The 18,496-nt window shown below is 45.3% G+C and overlaps 1 protein-coding gene, 1 non-coding gene and 2 pseudogenes across 2 annotated transcripts; 3 read left to right on the forward strand and 1 right to left on the reverse strand.

Annotated features, from left to right (window-relative positions):
- Positions 1-5,769: 5,769 nt before the first annotated feature.
- LOC101755408 lies at positions 5,770-7,049 on the forward strand. Its single transcript, XM_004965526.3, has 2 exons — positions 5,770-6,461; positions 6,557-7,049. The coding sequence occupies exons 1-2, from the start codon at positions 5,889-5,891 to the stop codon at positions 6,584-6,586; spliced, it is 603 nt and encodes a 200-aa protein (XP_004965583.2). The 5' UTR covers positions 5,770-5,888; the 3' UTR covers positions 6,587-7,049.
- A 250-nt stretch (positions 7,050-7,299) lies between these two features.
- TRNAQ-CUG lies at positions 7,300-7,371 on the reverse strand. The gene has a single exon. It is a non-coding gene; the product is annotated as a tRNA-Gln (tRNA).
- A 63-nt stretch (positions 7,372-7,434) lies between these two features.
- LOC101763267 lies at positions 7,435-14,615 on the forward strand (annotated as a pseudogene).
- Positions 14,616-16,505: 1,890 nt separating this feature from the next.
- On the forward strand, positions 16,506-17,739 carry LOC101756084 (annotated as a pseudogene).
- Positions 17,740-18,496: the final 757 nt, after the last annotated feature.

Below are 18,496 nucleotides of genomic sequence, written 5' to 3' on the forward strand. Positions count from 1 at the left end.
CGGAGGCGGGAAGGTCGACCCACGGGCATTCGCTCCCAAATCCATATCTGGAGCATATAAGTGCACCTCCAACATTAGAATCTCTCGCTGTGCGCTGGCAAGCCTCACATAACTGTCTGTACAGCCAGGCAGAGCCGCTGAGCCCCAACTGTAAGTGGCTATGTTTTCCCAAACTGACTAGAATGGGAAGAACCATCCACGATACTGTGTTCCCAGCAGCATCTGGAAGGAGGAATGTACTGACAAAGTGCCATAGCCACACTCGAGCAAAGCGCTGCACGACCTCGTCATCTGCTCCCGGAGGACACACCTCGAAGTGCTCCCTCAACCATGCCGAGCTAACACCGGACGTCTTCTTCGAGCTATCTCCGCCCTCTGGCTCTGGCGGCCTAATCCCAATATGCATCTCGACCATATCACGCCAGTTCTCATTCTGGATAATACCTGTCACTGGCAGCCCATGCAGTGGAAGGCCGAGTATCATAGCCGCATCCTGCATTGTGATGGTCATTTCTCCGAAGGGCATGTGGAACGTGTGAGTCTCCGGACGCCACCTGTCGACCATAGCGGTCAACAGTGGTCCGTCCATTGGAGGGAGACCCCCCACGACCTGAACAGCGATATCCAAGAAACCTGCTCTCTGCAGGTACTGGGCGTACCGCTCATCCCACCTAAGTGGTGAGTGCACCCTAGCCCTCAGTGGTGTCAAATTCTGCAAAACATTATAAGAACATTTCAGTATGAGAAGTCAATCCAATTGTGAATAACGGGCTTCTAAAGTGGTAAGTAACACAAATATGATACAAATGACATTTTCAGTATGAAATTGTTTACACTCTACACAAGCGAATAGTAACGAAAGGCACATCCATAATTAATTTATAAGAACATTTCATACGAAAATTTTGCAATTCTCATCCTAAGGTATGCATTCATCAGCAAAAAATAGCAACCATTGTAATACCTCATTCATGTCCGCGAGGTGGTGGGCACGGTGGTGCAAGTCGTAAGCAGCCTCAAGAAGAGGGTACCCCGGGGCCGCCATCCTAAAAAACAACATAAATGATCGTTAGTAAAAAGCTTCATTACATGATAAGTACGGAAAATATGATAATGTACGGAAAATATGATAGGCAACGCGCATACCCAATTGTTCGAATTACCCGACCTATTACTGCTCGGTCTAGATTTAGTGCCTTTTGATTTTCTACTGCGGCATGTGCAATTCCTGATGATCTTGTGGCACTTGGAGCAACGATTTTCCGACTTGTCAATATCAAAATCACCAGTATCATAATCTGCAGAAAGCCTCCCTTCCGACACGTCCATCTCGCCTGTGAAACGCTTCTTCTTCCGCCTTCCTACTTTATTTCTCATTAAATTGGGGTTAGGCACGTACCCTACCCCTTCATATGCCGGCCATTGTGACGGATCTAGGTAAGGTTGAAAGCTTGATTCCCAAATTTTGATGGTGTGCTCCCTAGAGTACAACGGTGACAAGTACATGGGGCTTTGAAAGTTAAGACCTCTTGCCTTGCAAGCTGTAATGAAGTGTGAACATGGAAGGTGCAACAATTGAGGAACATTGCAGGTGCACGAAACTTCGTGCAGATCCACTCTATAGTGTCGGCCTCCATGACTCTCACCCCCAATGTTAGTCGAACCGTAACTTCTTATAGAATACACCATCCTTTCTGGCCCGTACGGATCTGCTAAGTGGTGCACGGATCTAAGCTCAGCCTCTGATAAATAATTATCTGCAACTTGCCCAATTCTATAGCCTTGATCTAACATATCACGCGCCTTTCCCCATCGGTTCACAAAGTAGGCGTTGCATTTTTCGAATGTGTATTCAATAATTCCAGCGACGGGCCTACTTCGGATGCCTTTGAAAACTCCGTTGAGTGATTCCGAGAAGTTCGTGGTCATAATACCCCACCGCATCCCTCCCTCATCGAAAGCCTGCGCCCATTTATCCTTGTCCCTCATTTCACCCTTCAACCATTCTTTTGCGTCGTCGTTCAAGTCCTTCACTAAATCTTCTAACTTCTCACGAAATTCTCTCTCTGTATGAACCGTGCATAATAATTTCAATTTTCCAATCACACCATTGCTCTTCTGCCGACGCGACATGTTGGCAGCAAAGTGCCTCATGCACCACCTATGCACAAGCGGTGGAAAACCATCAATGTGGTCCTTTGCACAATTTAGAAGCCCATGATGCCTATCTGATATCATACACACTATCCGTGAAGGTCCAAGAACATTTACCCGAACAAGTTTCATAAACCATGACCAACTCTCATTATTCTCACTCTCGACCAAGGCAAAAGCAAGAGGCACAATCTGTTGTTCTGGATCTACAGCAACTGCCATCATTAATGTACCCTTATACTTGCCAGTCAAGAATGTACCGTCCACCAGTATCACAGGACGGCAATGTTGAAATGCCTCACTACATTGACGGAAGCACCAAAATACCCGTTGCAGTATATGCTTCAACACTCCATTGTCAGGAACCATCATGCCACATGAGTCGATCCACCATTTAACTCCGGGATTGTAGTAGGTTATAGCTGAGAGTACCCTAGGAACCATGCCGTACGACTCCTTCCAGTCGCCCCAAAGCAGGGCAACAGCGTGTTGCTTCGCCCGCCAAGCCTTGGAATACTTCACACGGTACCCACTAAAGATGAAGATGGACTCCACGAGTGATGGCACCGATGTCTCGCTGTCTTTACGGATAATGCCTAGGATACGCCGTCCAAGGTACTTTGCTGTGCACTGTACATGCTCTCGCTTCGGCTGTGACGACCGACAAGTATGCGGTTGCACAACATTTGAAATTCTCCATTGTCCGGTGCTTGATATTAGCCGAGACCATACACGCCAATGGCATCCTTGCTTGCACATCACATTGTATCTTAAGTTCTTGTCAGAGTGAACTACGCTAAAAGGTCTATGTAACCTCACCGCGTAGTCAGCCAAGAAAAACTTCAGCTCCTCAAGACTATTGAACTTCATCCCCTTCTTAATCACTGGACTCTCACCAATAGACGTCCCTTCTGCATTCACCATACTAGATTCACAAATTGCTTTGTGAACCATACTTATGTCCTTATCATTGGGAACGGATGGCAGTTCGACATCACGTTCTTTTAACATCCGCAACTCACACTGGGTGTAAGAAAAACAATCGTCCATACGACGAATGCCTTCTACATCATGTACGGTTGCGGTGTCAAATTGCAGTCCATCCTCTTCATTTTCTACCCCGACGTTCTCATATTCATGCCCACCACTCTCAAATAGTGATTCCTCCTCTACCTCCTCACCTACTACCCCATCTTCCTCCAATTCACAATCTTCGGAACCCATAGAGACATTATCAACATCTATATTTGCTTCATCCCTCTCAAAAATGTTATTGGGAAAATCATCATTGGCAATAGCCAAGTCAAAATCACGTTCTGTTTCACCTAACACGTGATGCAACATTTCTGACTCCTGGGTACCATTATGGTTCACTACCGTCACTTCCTCCCTCATGACAACATTTGGGCCAGGCATACGAACAATTTCGACTATAACCTCCAAACATGCAACATTAGCTTCGTGCACAACATCCTTATAGTGCTTCCAATTCGCATCGGATGCTAACTTCATGAGAACATAATGAGCTCTAGCTTTCCCACAATCAAAACGACCTCTCAAACTTATCTCATCCACTCTACATCCATACTTCGTCATTACACGGTCAACTAAATCACTAAAACTTGGAGGACCATCAAATATTTCAATTGACTCATTCATATTCTCTAACTCCCCATTTTGTTTCACAACACCACCATGAAAAAATCGAACTAAACGATCCATCTACAAAATACAAACATTTCACCATGTCATATACACTACACATTGCACATATTCGACATGTCAACTACACACATTACATATATTGGACAAATTACAAACAAAAAATACACATATACATTGCACTATACGATTCAATGAATATATCCTTAAATCAATAAGTTCTACACGTCAATATCGCGGGCAGAGACTCAATTGCGTATGAACTACGTATCATCTAACACAAAACATCATTGCATTTCATTGAAATTTCAAATCACTAACCTAACCCTAAGTCACCTAAACATCCTCCGATCTACCAAATGCAACGGTAAAATACGAGAATAAGTAGGGGAATACCTTCCACACGAAGCAGGGATCGATTCCCACTACTTTCCCCCACCGAAAACGCCGGATTTTGGGTGGATTTGGGGGTGGGGCGGCGGGGGGCGGCGCAGGAGCTTCGGGCTCGAAGGTTTCTGGAGGAGGAAGAAAGGAGGGAGGGAGGAGGAAGGGAGCCGGCGCGGGGCCTAAGTGTTGGCCCTGCCGCGCCAGGCGGGCTGGCGCGGCAGCTGCCGCGCCAGGCGGGCCGGCGCGGCGAAAGCGCGGCCCACGTCAGCGCCCGCCTGGCGCCGCGGCTCGCCGCGCCAGCGTGGCAGGGGGCTGCCGCGCCAGTGCATGTGGCGCGGCAGCATCTTCCTGCCGCGCCAGGCGGTCTGGCGCGGCCAAAAGGGTTAGGCCGCGCAAATAAAACCCCGCTGAGGTTATTTTTAAAAATAAAGAAAAAAAGGGTTAAAAATTAAAAAAAATGCTGTGCAGGGCCAGAGGGAGGGATGGACTTGCAAAAGGATGTGAGATCATCTTCGACTAGCCTGTCCGGCCTAAATGGTACTCACTCCGTTCTAAATTTTAAGTCATTTTAATTTTTTTAAAGTCAAACTATTTTATGTTAGATCAAAATTATAGAGAGGATCATAAAAATTTATAGCACCGAATAGATATACTATGAAAATATATTTAATGAAGAAACTAATGGTACTTATTTGGTATTATGAATGTTTGTACTTTATTGTATAAATTTGGGCAAACTTGAGATGTTTTGACTCTCTAAGACCCCGTTTGGAGACAAGAACTAAAGTTTAGTCCCTGTCACATTAAATGTTTAGATACTAATTAGGAGTATTAAATATAGGTTAATTACAAAACCAATTGCATAAATGAAAGATAATTTGCAAGATGAATCTATTAAACCTAATTAGTCCATGATTTGACCATGTGATGCTACAGTAAATATGTGCTAATCATGGATTAATTAGGTTTAATAGTTTGGTCTCGCGAATTAGCCATGGCTTATGCAATTAGTTTTATAATTAGTTCACGTTTAGTTCTTATAATTGGTATCAAATATTTGATGTGATCCGAATTAAAAATTAGACCATGGATCTAAACACCCATAAGAAAGTTGGAATGAATATTGTTTGGAACGGAGGGAGCAGGTGGCTCACGATCCACGTTCCTTGCTTAATTGCTCATAATTACCAATTAAGCAAGGAAGGTAGTTTATTTAGTGCAAGAACATGGTATTATTCCACGTATAGCTCGGCCAGCAGCGGATGAAAAGGACTGGAATTAATCAAACCTTCGTGCTCATACTACTACTACTACTGATCATTATTCGTTTGCCATTAACGTGGCGGCGTTCAGTGTGTAGTGCCCACGCTATCTCCATCAGAGCATCATCACGGCTATCTCCTTGTCTTGTGTTTAATGCACTCATCATCCTGGCTGCTTGGCTGGCTGGCTGAGCTAGACGTGAGCTGAGGCTTCATCATCGTCTCCTATCAGCGGCCGTCTTTAGGGGCGTCACATGCCGGGGAGGCGCCTGGTTGGTCGCTGGACGGAGGGAAAGGGACTCGGCCGCCGCATGCATGCATATCGCGAAGAAAGCAAGAGGTGAGCGGCCATCAGGGAAGGAACACTCGAACGTGAGACGGCAGCAATAAAGAAAGCAAGAGGTGGCCTCGGAGTGGCCCCCCATGACCTCGAGCGACACCGATCAAGCAATCATGCGGCACAGATGCAGCAGGGCTGGCCGCTGCTTCCTCCCGGCCCGGACTGGACGGATCGAAGGGAGGCGTCCGGGCGGAGCAGTCTCTCGAGCAGGTCCTTTTCCCTACAACCACCGCACGATCTGCCGCGAATCCCACCCCAGCTTTCTCTCCCGCACAAAAGGAGACGCAGATATATTATCCTGCTACACTACAGCTTACCGGCCGGTGCTAGATAATTATTTGCCGATCCGCGCATGCGCAATGCCGCCGTCGCCGGAGATCATGAGCTGCTGCTCGTCCTCGGAGGAGGAGGAGCCGTCGTCGCCGACGGCTGCCGGCGACGAGCGGCTCCTGGTGCAGCTGGTCCCGAGGGCCGTCTCGGACGGGCTCCTCGGCAAGTTCGCGGACACCAGCGCGTTCGACTTCGACTACGATCGCAGCGGGCTCTGGTCGCCGCTGGTGCTGCGCCACGACTCCCTGCTGCTCGCCGCGGCGCAGTCTCCGGGCCGGCGTCGCGGACTGCGGCCGCGCCGGCGGTGGCGCCGGAAGCGGAGGAAGGTGCGTGTACCTACGGCGACTCGATCAGCCGAATCTTCTTCCAATCCAGTGTGCGTACGCGCAGGTGCTCACTTCAGGTCTTCGATCTCGTGCAGATGATCTGCTGCTGCTGGCGATGGTGGTGATGTGCGGTGCGGCTGTGGCCTGCGATGATCAGATGTTCTGCAGCTGAATCTTTGCATTTGTTCTGCAATATACAGGAGACAATATAGCGGCCGCCTGGTCGATGTTGGTAACATGTATGTATGCGCGCGGTGGGGCAAAGTCCAAATGCAAGACGACATTTGTTGTATAATTCAGTGGCAGCACGTAGTACACTGCGGCCTTTTGTGATTGGTCATCATTCTTGGAGGCATCTGGCATTCGGATGCACACTGTAATTAATAATTACACTTTGTTTTTTCTTATGTTTCGTTGCGTCTAGCAAAAGACAAATTAAACTAGCTTTTACAGATCATTTGGGAGTTTGTGACGTTCCTCTACTTCACTACTGTGAGACAGTCGAGGACACAGCATGCCCCCCCGCACAGTACACATTGTTGTATAATCTTGTATTAGTATTATTATATACGTGTACTCGTCCGGAAATCCCAAGAGAAAGTGAGAAACCGGACAGCAGATCTTGGTTGTAGGGAAAAGGAGCCGATAAGATTTCCAGTGAGAAATGGTACAGGTCATGAGGTCACAAATATACGCACCACAAAATTGGTTCCTTAATCGAATGATTATGGAACCTACTAGCAACCTGAAAGGCAAAAAAAAAACAGAGAAAGGAAACATTCACTAGCAAGCTGGAGGATAATGGAAAAAACAAGAAAGAAAAATTAAAACAAAAACAAGGTCCCACCGAGATTTGAACTCGGGTTACTGGATTCAGAGTCCAATGTCCTAACCGCTAGACCATGGGACCTTTCGTGTCTTCATTTACATTTATTTTTTTATAATATTTGTTTCTCCGCTTGCATCCACAGGATTCGGTCACCAGACGTAGTAGACGAGGAATGGGCCAACGGGGTGGCGTCTTCTTCGAAAGACCACGCCGCGCCGGACCAGTGGCGACTCTGGAGTTGGAAGCTGACATGCCGGGAGCCTGGGAGGTTGGGACCCCTCCCGGAGGCGGAGGACCGCGCCGCGTACGTCGCTGACGCCATGCCCTATCCTGTTTCTTTCTTCCGGCCGCGATCCACATGCCCAATTGCCACCAACTGGCGCTGCCCGCTACCTGTTCGACGGAATGCGCCAGTGAGGATGCTGCGGCCTCGTTGCTAAGCGCCATGACCATGACGGTATGCTTTCTTTTGCCCCGCTTCCACGTTCCCCTTTGCTGATTTCCCAGATCCATAGTCTGATCTCCTGGTGACAATACTGTCAAGGCGCACCCATGCATCTTGGCATGCCATTACAATCCTGGTTAATGGACATAGTTGGCGATGGCCAGTATTATGGCTTGGTGATCATATGGATGTTATGAAAAATCGAATTAGTAGAACTAGACTAAGGACTAGCTTACTGAATATGATGATTAATAGGTGATGAACAATGGATTTAGAGAACCCCTAGCTCTGTTTGCACATTTAACTGATTGCTAATACTAGATAGAAAAGGATGGCCATTGAAAGGATGTCGGGATAAGGCTTTGGGATTGAGCTGTAGTACAATGAAACAGGATGCAGTTTTGTGAGCATCAAGCTGTATAGGAAAGGAATAGTCACCTCCTTCGAACAAATCAGACCTGAATTTCTCTCTCTGTGTTTAATTTTCCTAATAGTGGTTGCATGAGCATGATCACAGTTGTTCCATTGCATGTACTAGTTGTACATAGCATCTGCTTGGAACAGCCAAACGGTGGGCGTTGATTGCGGAACGGGTGTGCTCCCTAGGAACATCATATGTTGTTAATAAAACAGATCCTTCATTACGTTACTATACATGGGCACTTTAGCAATTATGTCCTGTTTAAAGATGATACCAGTACAAGGTACAGGGGAGTGCCGCATTAATCACTTTCTTTTGTTGCCATTTTTTGGTTCAATCTAGTCAACTACGTTGGTTATGTTACCACCTTCAATTTGCTCGGTGCCAACACTGACTTCCTGTTGTCTTCAATACAACCGGTAGCATTTACTTCACTCATTGGCTTGTGCTCGTAGGGCTACAATAGTGTACAAACCAGTCAATGTTAGACCTACATGTCTGAAGATAAGATTCACGCTCACCATACAATATGAAATATAAAGGTGGGTAGCCCTCTAATCATTCCATCTTTCTGTCCATTCATGCATGCAAACTTTCTGAAACTGCAATCCTTTCGTCATTTGTTCCTTGATGCCAAATCGGAACCGATAGTTTCAGTTTGATATATTCCGCATGTATCATTCAAAGCTTTTATTCTTCCACTTCCCTCCTTATTACTACCTCTTCCTCCAAAATCGCTAACCCTTTCTAGTACAAATCCTTAGTTGTGAATGCTTAGCTTGACACCATATGGTAAAACAACCCATCTCTACTCGGAGTTGACTCCACAATGGACTTCCAGTTGTCTCCTGTTTTCTGATATATTTCCTATGTACGTATGCATGCGTAAGTAGGGAGAGAGTCCGTGTACATCTTGTGTAAGCCAGGCGTGAGAACTCCAACTCTTCTCCCTATATATGTACTGAATCAATTATCAGTTAATACAGATTATTATCCTACACATAATCTTGCTGCCGCCAGCGCACTTGCGTGGCTGCTGGCCCAGCATGCGAATCAGCAGCACTAAATTCATCCCTTCACTATGGCATATAGCGGCACCAATCACCAAGGTAGTGAGTGTAGTTTTTTTTTAACATATGTAGTGAGCGTAGCTTCAGTAGCGGAAGAAAGAGCCTTATCATAGCAGGAAGTGGGAGCTCCTCTGGGATGCTATAGCTCCATTATAGTCCACTATTTAAACAAGTGGGTGCGGACATGCGACATGTGTAGAGCCTGCAATTGCACCCGGCGCCAGGAGGTGTGCACACCCTGGTCAACTGCCTCTGACGGGAACCGATGCCCAAACGGCGCTCAGCCATCGCCACCAGGCTGGACTGTGCACCTCCTGTTCGTGAAATGTGCCTCTGAGAATGCTGCTCATGCTGGAGCATCACGAAGGTACAGTTCCTGTATGCCCACATTCTGCTTCCTTCATGGTATGTTTCCAGATCTATTGGTGATAGCTAGTCGGGTGGTGCTTGTTGATCATAATGTGCTAGACACCAACTGCCTGACAAGCAAGATTGGTAGCCAAACCGTGCCACACATTGCCATGCCTAAGGTAGGTGGTTTAGTCAGCTGTTTGGTTGTAGACAGCTCAGTCCGACATGCCAGTGACTTATAAAAGCATGGCAATATTTTCTTAGCCTGGCCAAAGTGTGGCAAACAATGTGATGAACTAACCTTAGTCAAGTTTGGCAAGAAATTGTGGCAACCATTGGCAATCATAAGGACTGGCTGGTTATGATTAAGTTAGCCAAGGGATGTGGTACTTGAGATATCCGCTAGCCCTCTTCACAAGTTAACTGAGTCACTAGAACATTAATCATCTCCTTTGAACAAATCAAACCCTGTCTGGGTTTTCGTTTTGTTGATAAAACATCTTATACCATATTATATTAAATACTAAAGCAATGATATGCAGCTCTCCTAAGTGTTCGAGAAAAAAATATTAAATAGTAAAGCAGGCATACCTTCTCCAAAGGTGATGGCTACAGAAAAGTTGAATTTGGACACAAATACATGACACATATGCCAGAAGGTAGAATGGGTGCGCATGACCGGTAATGGTCCCATGACCTTATCACAGCTGTTTCACAGCACGCAGTAGCTGCACGTAAGATCTGCTGGGAGCCTGGGACTAGTCAAATGGTTGGTGTGGAAACTGGAAGGCCATGTTCCCTAGTCAGTAACATCATATCCTGTTTAGAAAACAGTGACTGTGCCTCCTCTACCACAGATGATTGGTGTAACAATTTTTATATCTATATTATATGATATAAGAACAAAGTAGTGCAAGATAGTGCCATATCCACCTTTCTTCCCTTGCCATTTGGTCAAAAATATATGGCTGCGTAGACCAGTATGCCATGTTGTTATTAACTATTTTTTAGGTTCCACTATAGACTTGATCTTAAATACAGCTGCCAGTGTTTCCTTCACTGATGCTGCTGAAGGATGATGCCAGTGCCTTGTATCTTCCTTGCATCTAGATAGTTATACTGTTCAGAAAGAGTGAAAGGCCATAATTTGTCAAGTAAATGCATAATAGTTTTAGTTCTCAGTCCCTTTGTCTATGCTTCTTTGCTGATGAAATGTCCCTTCTATTTAATATGTACAGGAGAAAGGAAAAAAGGATGACTTGGGATTGGCCTTTGACATGAAATTCAACCCTAGCTTTAGTAGTTTGGTGTGTAGCTTCCTAGCTGGGTGGAAAAGAAGAAGAATTCAGGGCCTTGATATCTTTTTTCATCTTCTATGCCATTAAAATGGCACCGAGGGCCTTAGCCCTCATGTGCTCAATCCAAGTCAGGCTAGAATTGCTGAAAGGTGGGTTACCATGCCTTTTGATCAATTCATCTTGTTTCCACTCCATGCAAACAAATCTCCTGAAACTACAATCATTCTATTCTTTATTCCTTAATATCACAGTGCAACCACAGTTTGAGTTTGATATACATAGCGATGCATCATACAAAGCTCTTATTGATCCTCTTTTCCCTTATTACTACCGCTTCCTTCAAACTTGTTAACACTGTCGTGAATAAATCCCTTCTTGTGAATGCTGAGCTTGGCACTATGTGGAAAAATAACCCATTCCTCCTCCACAATGAATCTCCAGACAACTTCTCTGTGCGTCTCATCGTGGGCACCACGCGGATAAGTGTCGACTACGAATATAGTCCTCCTTTACTTGCCTGTTGTCTTCTTGTGTGCAGGACTTGCAGCCACCTGTGATGACTACATCTTCTCCATATTTTTCATGCATGAGTTCACATTGGATCCTGTTTATGACCAGTATTTGCCCAAGGTAGTCTGGTCTGCCAACCGTGACCGGCCAGTCAGAGAGAATGCCACTGTTCAATTTACTGAACCTGGTGACTTGGTAACTCTATGATGCTGATGGCACACTAATTTGGTTCACCATACCTCCAGCAAGTCAGTGATCAGCATGAATCTTACTGGTCAGGCAATCTGGTGCTCTTAGATCATAGAAATATGGAGGTCCTTCGATCACTCAATTGACACTTGTTGTTGGACAGATGCTACATGTGGGGCAGAAACTCGTGGCGAGCACCTCAGAGACAAATTGGGCCAATGCAAGATTCTATGTCACAGTACTCTCTGACAGCATATATGCATTTGCAGGAGTTGATACTCTAGCATACTATCGAAGCCCCCACTGGTGGAAATATCACAACAAACACTTCAACATACATTGTACTCGGGAATGGCAGCCTGGAGGTTTTCACTTCATTCTGGGAGACTGGGGCACCAGATTATCAGATTTGGCTTCCCCCAAATCCCTATGGTATAGAGTTTGTGAAACTAGACTGGGATGGGCACTTGAGGGTGTACCATTGGGAAGTCAGTGGAGATTGGGTGAGCTCAGATGTTCTTGATATAGCTGATTCTTGTTCTTACCCTCTAGCTTGTGGGGAATATGTCATCTGTTTGGGTGGACAGTGCAGCTGCCCTGATGCAGCTCTGAGGCAGTCTGGATTATTCGATTTGTTGATCCCATGGAGCTTAATCGTGGCTGCTTCCTTAGAGATTCACTATCGTGTGGATCAGCCCAGAAGGCGAGTTTTCTTGCTCTTCCCAACACCACACACTTCAATATTGTTTACAACTGGACAACAAATGAAGATTGCTGCAAATTATCATGCTTGAATGATTGTTCTTGCAAGGCAGCATTTTCCCTTCACATGGACGATTCTTCTGGTTTCTGTTTTCTTGCATCTGAAATCTTCTCAATGATAAGTGTAAGTGTAAATTCACAAAGTCATTCAAGAAATTTTAGCTCCTATGCATTTGTTAAAGTTCAGGAACACAGAGCCATGCTATCTAAAGAAAAAATAGCCATTATATTGGTTATTAGTTCTTCAACTTTTGTTGCTTCAATTCTTACCACAGTGCTCATGGTTTTAAGAAGAAAGAGCACAGAACCAACAGATGATGGAGACACTATTGATCAGTTGCCAGGGCTACCCACAAGATTTTCTTTTGAGAGTTTGAAATCGGCTAGTGGGGATTTTTCACGGAAAATTGGGGCAGGAGGATCTGGTTCTGTTTTTGAGGGACATATTGGTGACATGCAGGTTGCTGTAAAGAGATTGGATGGCATAAATCAGGGGGAAGAGGAATTCTTAACAGAGGTTCAGACAGTTGGAAGCATCAACCACATACATTTGGTTAGTCTAATTGGATTTTTGTGCTGAGAAATCACACAGGCTTCTTGTGTATGAGTACATACCTAATGGATCTTGGATAAGTGGATTTTTGGAAAGCACCAAGCAGCCCCACTTGATTGGGAAACCAGATTGAAGATCATCACCGATGTAGCATGGGGATTAGCTTATCTTCACAGTGATTGCCGGCAAACAATAGCTCATCTGGACATCAAGCCACAAAATATCATATTGGATGAGATGTTTTCTGCTAAGGTATCCAACTTTGGGCTTGCCAAGCTGATTGATCGCGAGCAAAGCACTATAATGACGAGATTGAGAGGGGCACCTGGTTATTTGGCCCCTGAGTGACTAACATCTGTCATCACTAAAAAGGTTGACATGTGTAGCTTTGAAATTGTCGTCATGGAAATTTTGTGTGGAAGAAGGAATTTGGACTCTCACATCCTGAAGAAAGCTGGCATCTCATTACCATGCTGCAAGAGAAGGCCAAAGATGACAAAGATGACCAGTTGATCAACCTCATTGATCCATGTTCCAGTGACATGAAATCGCATTTGGATGAAGTGTTTCGGGTGGTGAACCTGGCTGTGTGGTGCTTGCAAGTCGACAACAATAGAAGGCCTTCCATGTGCATGGTGGTCAAGACCCTTGAACGTACAATGAGCGCTGAAACCAAGCTTGAGCTGAGCCGCTGACATTCAGACTTTCGGAGAGCCTAGGAGATCAGGACTCGGGACCCCGCCCGGAGGCGGAGGGCTGCGGGGCGGGGGGCGCGTCGCATACATATCTGTAGTAGATCGACGAGGGTGTACGCTGCCCAGTTGCCTTCTTACGGCCGGGACCCAACAGCCCAATTCGCGGCTGCCATCGCCGCCATGCGGCACTGCCCTCCACCTTTTTGATGGAATGCGTCTGTGAGGATGCTGCGGTCTTATTGCTAATCGCCATGACGGTATGCTTTCTTTCTGCCGCTCCCTTCCTCTGTGTTCACTTTGGCACTTTCCAGATCCAAAGTCTGATCTCCTGGTAACAACATTGTCAGGTCGTGCTCATGAATCCTTTCATGCCATGCCATTGCAATGCTGGTTAACAGCTTAACGCGCATCATTGATGACGACTAGCCGTATGGTGCATGGTGATTGTACGAATGTGCTAGACATGGCTTGCCAGAATAAGACTGCAAGTTGCATCAGTAGAATTAGACTAAGGACTGGCTTGCTGATTTTGATGATTTGTCACATTTGTGGGCCTATAGCTATAGATGAACAAGTGCCTATGATTGCAGCTAGTCCTGTTTGCACGTTAACTGATTGCTAACACCGGCAAAGACCAGACCATTCAGAAAGGATGCCAGATAAGGCCCTGTGAGCATTGAGCTGTAGTGCAACTGAACATATGCACCTTTCTGAGAATCGAGCTGTACAATGGAAAAGTACAAGGGATAGGAATTGAATAGCCACTCCTATGAACAAATCAGAACAAAATTTCACTCTCAGTGTTTAATTTTCCGAAGAATAGTAGTTGCATGAGCATAATCAGAGCTGTTTCATAGCATGCACCATGCAGTAGTTGCACATAGCATCTGCTTGTGAGTAGTCAAACGGTGGGCATGGAAAGGGTATGCTCCCTAGCCAGTAATATCATCTGTCTGTAATAAAATAACCTCAATTACATTGCTATACATAGGCAGTGTAGCAATTAATAAAGCTGAGACCAATACAAGGTACAAGGGAGTGCCGCGCTGATCACTTTCTTTCGTTGATATAATTTTGTTGAGACTAGTCAACTGTGTTAGTATTGTTATCACCATCAATTTGCTCGGTGCCACCACTGACTTCTTGTTGTCTTCAGTACAGCACAAACCAGTCAATTTTAGACTTACATCGCTGAAGATAAGATTCACGATCACCATAAAATAAGGGTGGGTAGTCTTCTTCTTGTTGTCTCCAATACAACACCAACCAGTCAGTGTTAGACTTACATTGCTGAAGATAAGATTCATGGTCACCATACAATACGAAATATAAAGGTGGGTAGTCTTCTGTTCATTCCATTTTTGTCTCCACTCCATTCAAACAAACTTTCTGAAACTGCAATCCTTTCACCCTTCCTTCCTATGCCAAAGAGCAACTGGCTGTTTGAGTTTGATATATTCTGTAACCATGCATCATTCAAAGATCTTATTGCTCCTCTATTCCCTCGTTATTATTACCTCTTTCTCTGAACTCTCTAATCCTATCTTTAACAAATCCTTTGTTGCGAATGCTGATCTCGGCACCACATGGAGAAACAACCCATCTCTACTTCACAATGAACTTCCAGATGATTACTTCTCCATGCGTCTCATCTTCCCTCATCCTTATGGCACCACCAAGATAAGTGTGGGCCCACATGTTGATAGTGTTCGTATATTTGCCTGCGGCTTCTTCTGTGCAGGACTTGCAGCAACTTGTGATGCCTACATCTTCTCATATTTATTGTTAACGCCTTCAGAGAAGGTGGTGTTTTGTATTTGGAATTTCCCCAGGTAATCTGGTCCGCCAACCACAACCGGACAGTCAGCGAGAATGCCACTGTTCAACTTACTGAACTTGGCGACTTGGTGCTCTATGACGCAGATGGAACACTGATTTGGTTCACGAATACCACCAACAAGTCAGTGGTTGGTACGAATCTTACTGAATCAGGCAATCTAGTGCTTTTAGACCATACAAATATGGAAGTATGGAGGTCCTTTGATCGCCCAACTGACACACTTGTCACTGGGCAGATGCTGCAATTGGGGCAGAAACTTATGGCAAGAGCGTCAGAGACAAATTGGGGCGAAGGAAAATTCTATCTCTCGGTACTTGCTGATGGCATGTACGCATTTGCAGGAGTTGATACTCCTCTAGCATACTATCAAAGCCCCACTGGTGGAAATATCACAACAAACACTTCAGCATACATTGCACTCAAGAATGGCAGCCTGGAGGTTTTCACTTCATTCCGCAGGATAGGCGCACCAGATTATCAGATTCGGCTTCCCCCAGATGCCTATGGTATTCAGTTTGTGAGGCTAGACTGGGATAGGCACTTGAGGCTATACCAGTGGGGAGTCGGCAGTGGAGACTGGATGAGCTCAGATGTTCTTGATATAGCTGATCCTTGTTCATACCCTCTAGCATGCGTGGAATATGGTATCTGTTCAGATGGACAGTGTAGCTGCCCTGATGTAGCCCTCAGGCAATCTGGATTATTCGAGCTGATTGATTCCAGGGAGCTTAACTCTGGCTGCTTCTTAACAGACTCACTATCCTGTGGGTCTCTTCACAAGGCAAGGTTTCTTGCCCTTCCCAACACCACTCGCTTCAATGTAATCCATGATTGGACAACAAATGAAGGGAACTGCAAATCATCATGCTTGAATGATTGTTCTTGCAAGGTTGCATTTTTCCTTCACACGAACAATTCTTCATGTTTCTGTTTTCTTGCATCTGATATCTTCTCAATGATAAGCGTTAACGCACAAACTTATTCAAGAAATTTTACTTCTTATGCATTTTTTAAAGTTCAGGGGCACAAACCTGTGCTATCGAAAGGAAAAATAGCCACTGCCTCGGTTGTTGGTTCTTAACTTTTTGTGCTACAGTTGTTGTCTTGGTGCTGATATTTATAAGAAAAAGGAGCGCAGAACCATTACATGGTGGTGACATTGATCAGTTGCTAGGGCTGCCTACAAGGTTTTCTTTTGAGAGTTTGAAATTGGCAACTGCAGATTTCTCAAGGAAAATTGGGGCAGGAGGATCAGGTTCTGTTTTCAAGGGACATATCGGTGATAAGCATGTTGCTGTGAAGAGATGAGATGGCATAAATCAGGGGGAAACAGAATTCTTAATGGAGGTTCAGACTGTTGGAAGCATCAACCATGTACATCTGGTGAATCTAATTGGATTTTCTGCTGAGAAATCACATAGACCCCTTGTGTACGAATACATGCCTAATGGGTCTTTAGATAAGTGGATTTATGCAAAGCACCAAGCAGCCCCACTTGATTGGGAAACCAGATTGAAGATCATCACTGATGTAGCAAGAGGATTAGCTTATCTTCACAGTGATTGCCGGCAAACAATAGCTCACTTGGACATTAAGCCACAAAACATACTATTGGATGATATGTTTTCGGCTAAGGTGTCCGACTTTGGGCTTGCCAAGCTAATTGATCGTGAGCAGAGCACTATAATGACTAGATCCAGAGGGACACCGGGTTATTTAGCCCCCGAGTAGCTAACATCTATCATCACCGAAAAGGTTGACGTGTATAGCTTTGGCATTGTTGTCATGGAAATTTTGTGCGGAAGAAGGAATTTGGACTGCTCCCAGCCTGTAGAAAGTCGGCATCTCGTCAGCATGGTGCAAGAGAAAGCCAAAGATGGCCAGCTGCTGGGGACCTGATTGATTCACGCTTCATGGACTTGGAATTGCATTCTGATGAAGTGTTCAGGGTGATGAACCTAGCTCTGTGGTGCTTGCAAGTCGATACCAGTAGAAGGCCTTCCATGTCCATGGTGGTTAAGGTCCTTGAAGGGACAATGGGCGTCTAAACCAACCTTGATTTGGACCTTGTAAACATAGATTTAATGGTGGCGAACCGAGCAGCTCGTTGGAATAATGTGACTCTGCAGATTGAATCCATTCTTTCAGGGCCTAGGTGAGGTTGCCGGTTACATTGTGCAGTCCTGTACTCGTGTGCTGTTATGTACCTCTTAGATGCTTTACCTCTATGTAACTCTTTTTACACGTTTTGCTGTTATATACTGACATCATAAGTTTCTGTTTTGCAATCAAAAGCATATTAATCTCTTATGGTACCAATATCTATACATTCATATTGCATTAATTTTATTCAACGTGGAAGGATCTGAACTGAGCTCTTTACGTCAATCAGCCTGAGTTTGAAATTTATTCGTTTATTGTACCTTTGGTTCAGTGGGGGTATCAAATCAAAGCTCGTTTCCTCATGGCGTTCAACCTGAAAAATTGCACCGGTTGCCCAGTTGGATTTACTTAACAAGCCATTTGTTGCATAGTTGTAAAAAGGCACACTGGCACATAATAGTTCGTGCGGTTGTTTGAACACTGCGAAAATTGTGCCATTTGGGTCAATTAGCTTTAGAATCACACAACTTGTTTCCACCAGCTTGTGCAAGTCCAGTGGTGTAATATGCTGGTATCAGTTTCTGCTTCCACTCAAGCTACCTTAATACACTTCTCTCTTATACTTATAAAAGCAAAGATTTTGTGTCCAAATTGTTGGGTATCTACCTGGATGGCGGAGCTGCTAATCATTCAGGGCAGGAAATTGTTTGTTTGTACCTTTGGTTTCACCCGCAGCCGCGGCGGCGTTGGTGGGCTACTTTCCCTTCCAGAGCGGGACGCGGAGCCCACTAGGCCAGCAAAATGGCCCTATTGAAGCCCGCGGCAGCGGATTGCAATGAAACACTCCGCTGGGCCGGCACACTGTTCAGAGAACGGAACGCGCATTCTTTCCTCTTCATTTTCGCCCGGTGCTTGTGAACCGAATCAAAAGGCGTGTCCCTCTGCGCGTCAGATCGTTCTTCTTTCTAC

The sequence above is a fragment of the Setaria italica genome, chromosome IV, assembly GCF_000263155.2.
Source record: "Setaria italica strain Yugu1 chromosome IV, Setaria_italica_v2.0, whole genome shotgun sequence".
In the NCBI taxonomy this organism is placed as follows: domain Eukaryota; kingdom Viridiplantae; phylum Streptophyta; class Magnoliopsida; order Poales; family Poaceae; genus Setaria; species Setaria italica.

Coding starts and splice junctions, on each gene's coding strand:
- LOC101755408 (XM_004965526.3), top strand. CDS start 5,889: ATGACCTCGAGCGACACCGATCAAGCAATCATGCGGCACAGATGCAGC. Junction 6,462..6,556: donor GGCGCCGGAAGCGGAGGAAG/GTGCGTGTACCT, acceptor GATCTCGTGCAG/ATGATCTGCTGCTGCTGGCG.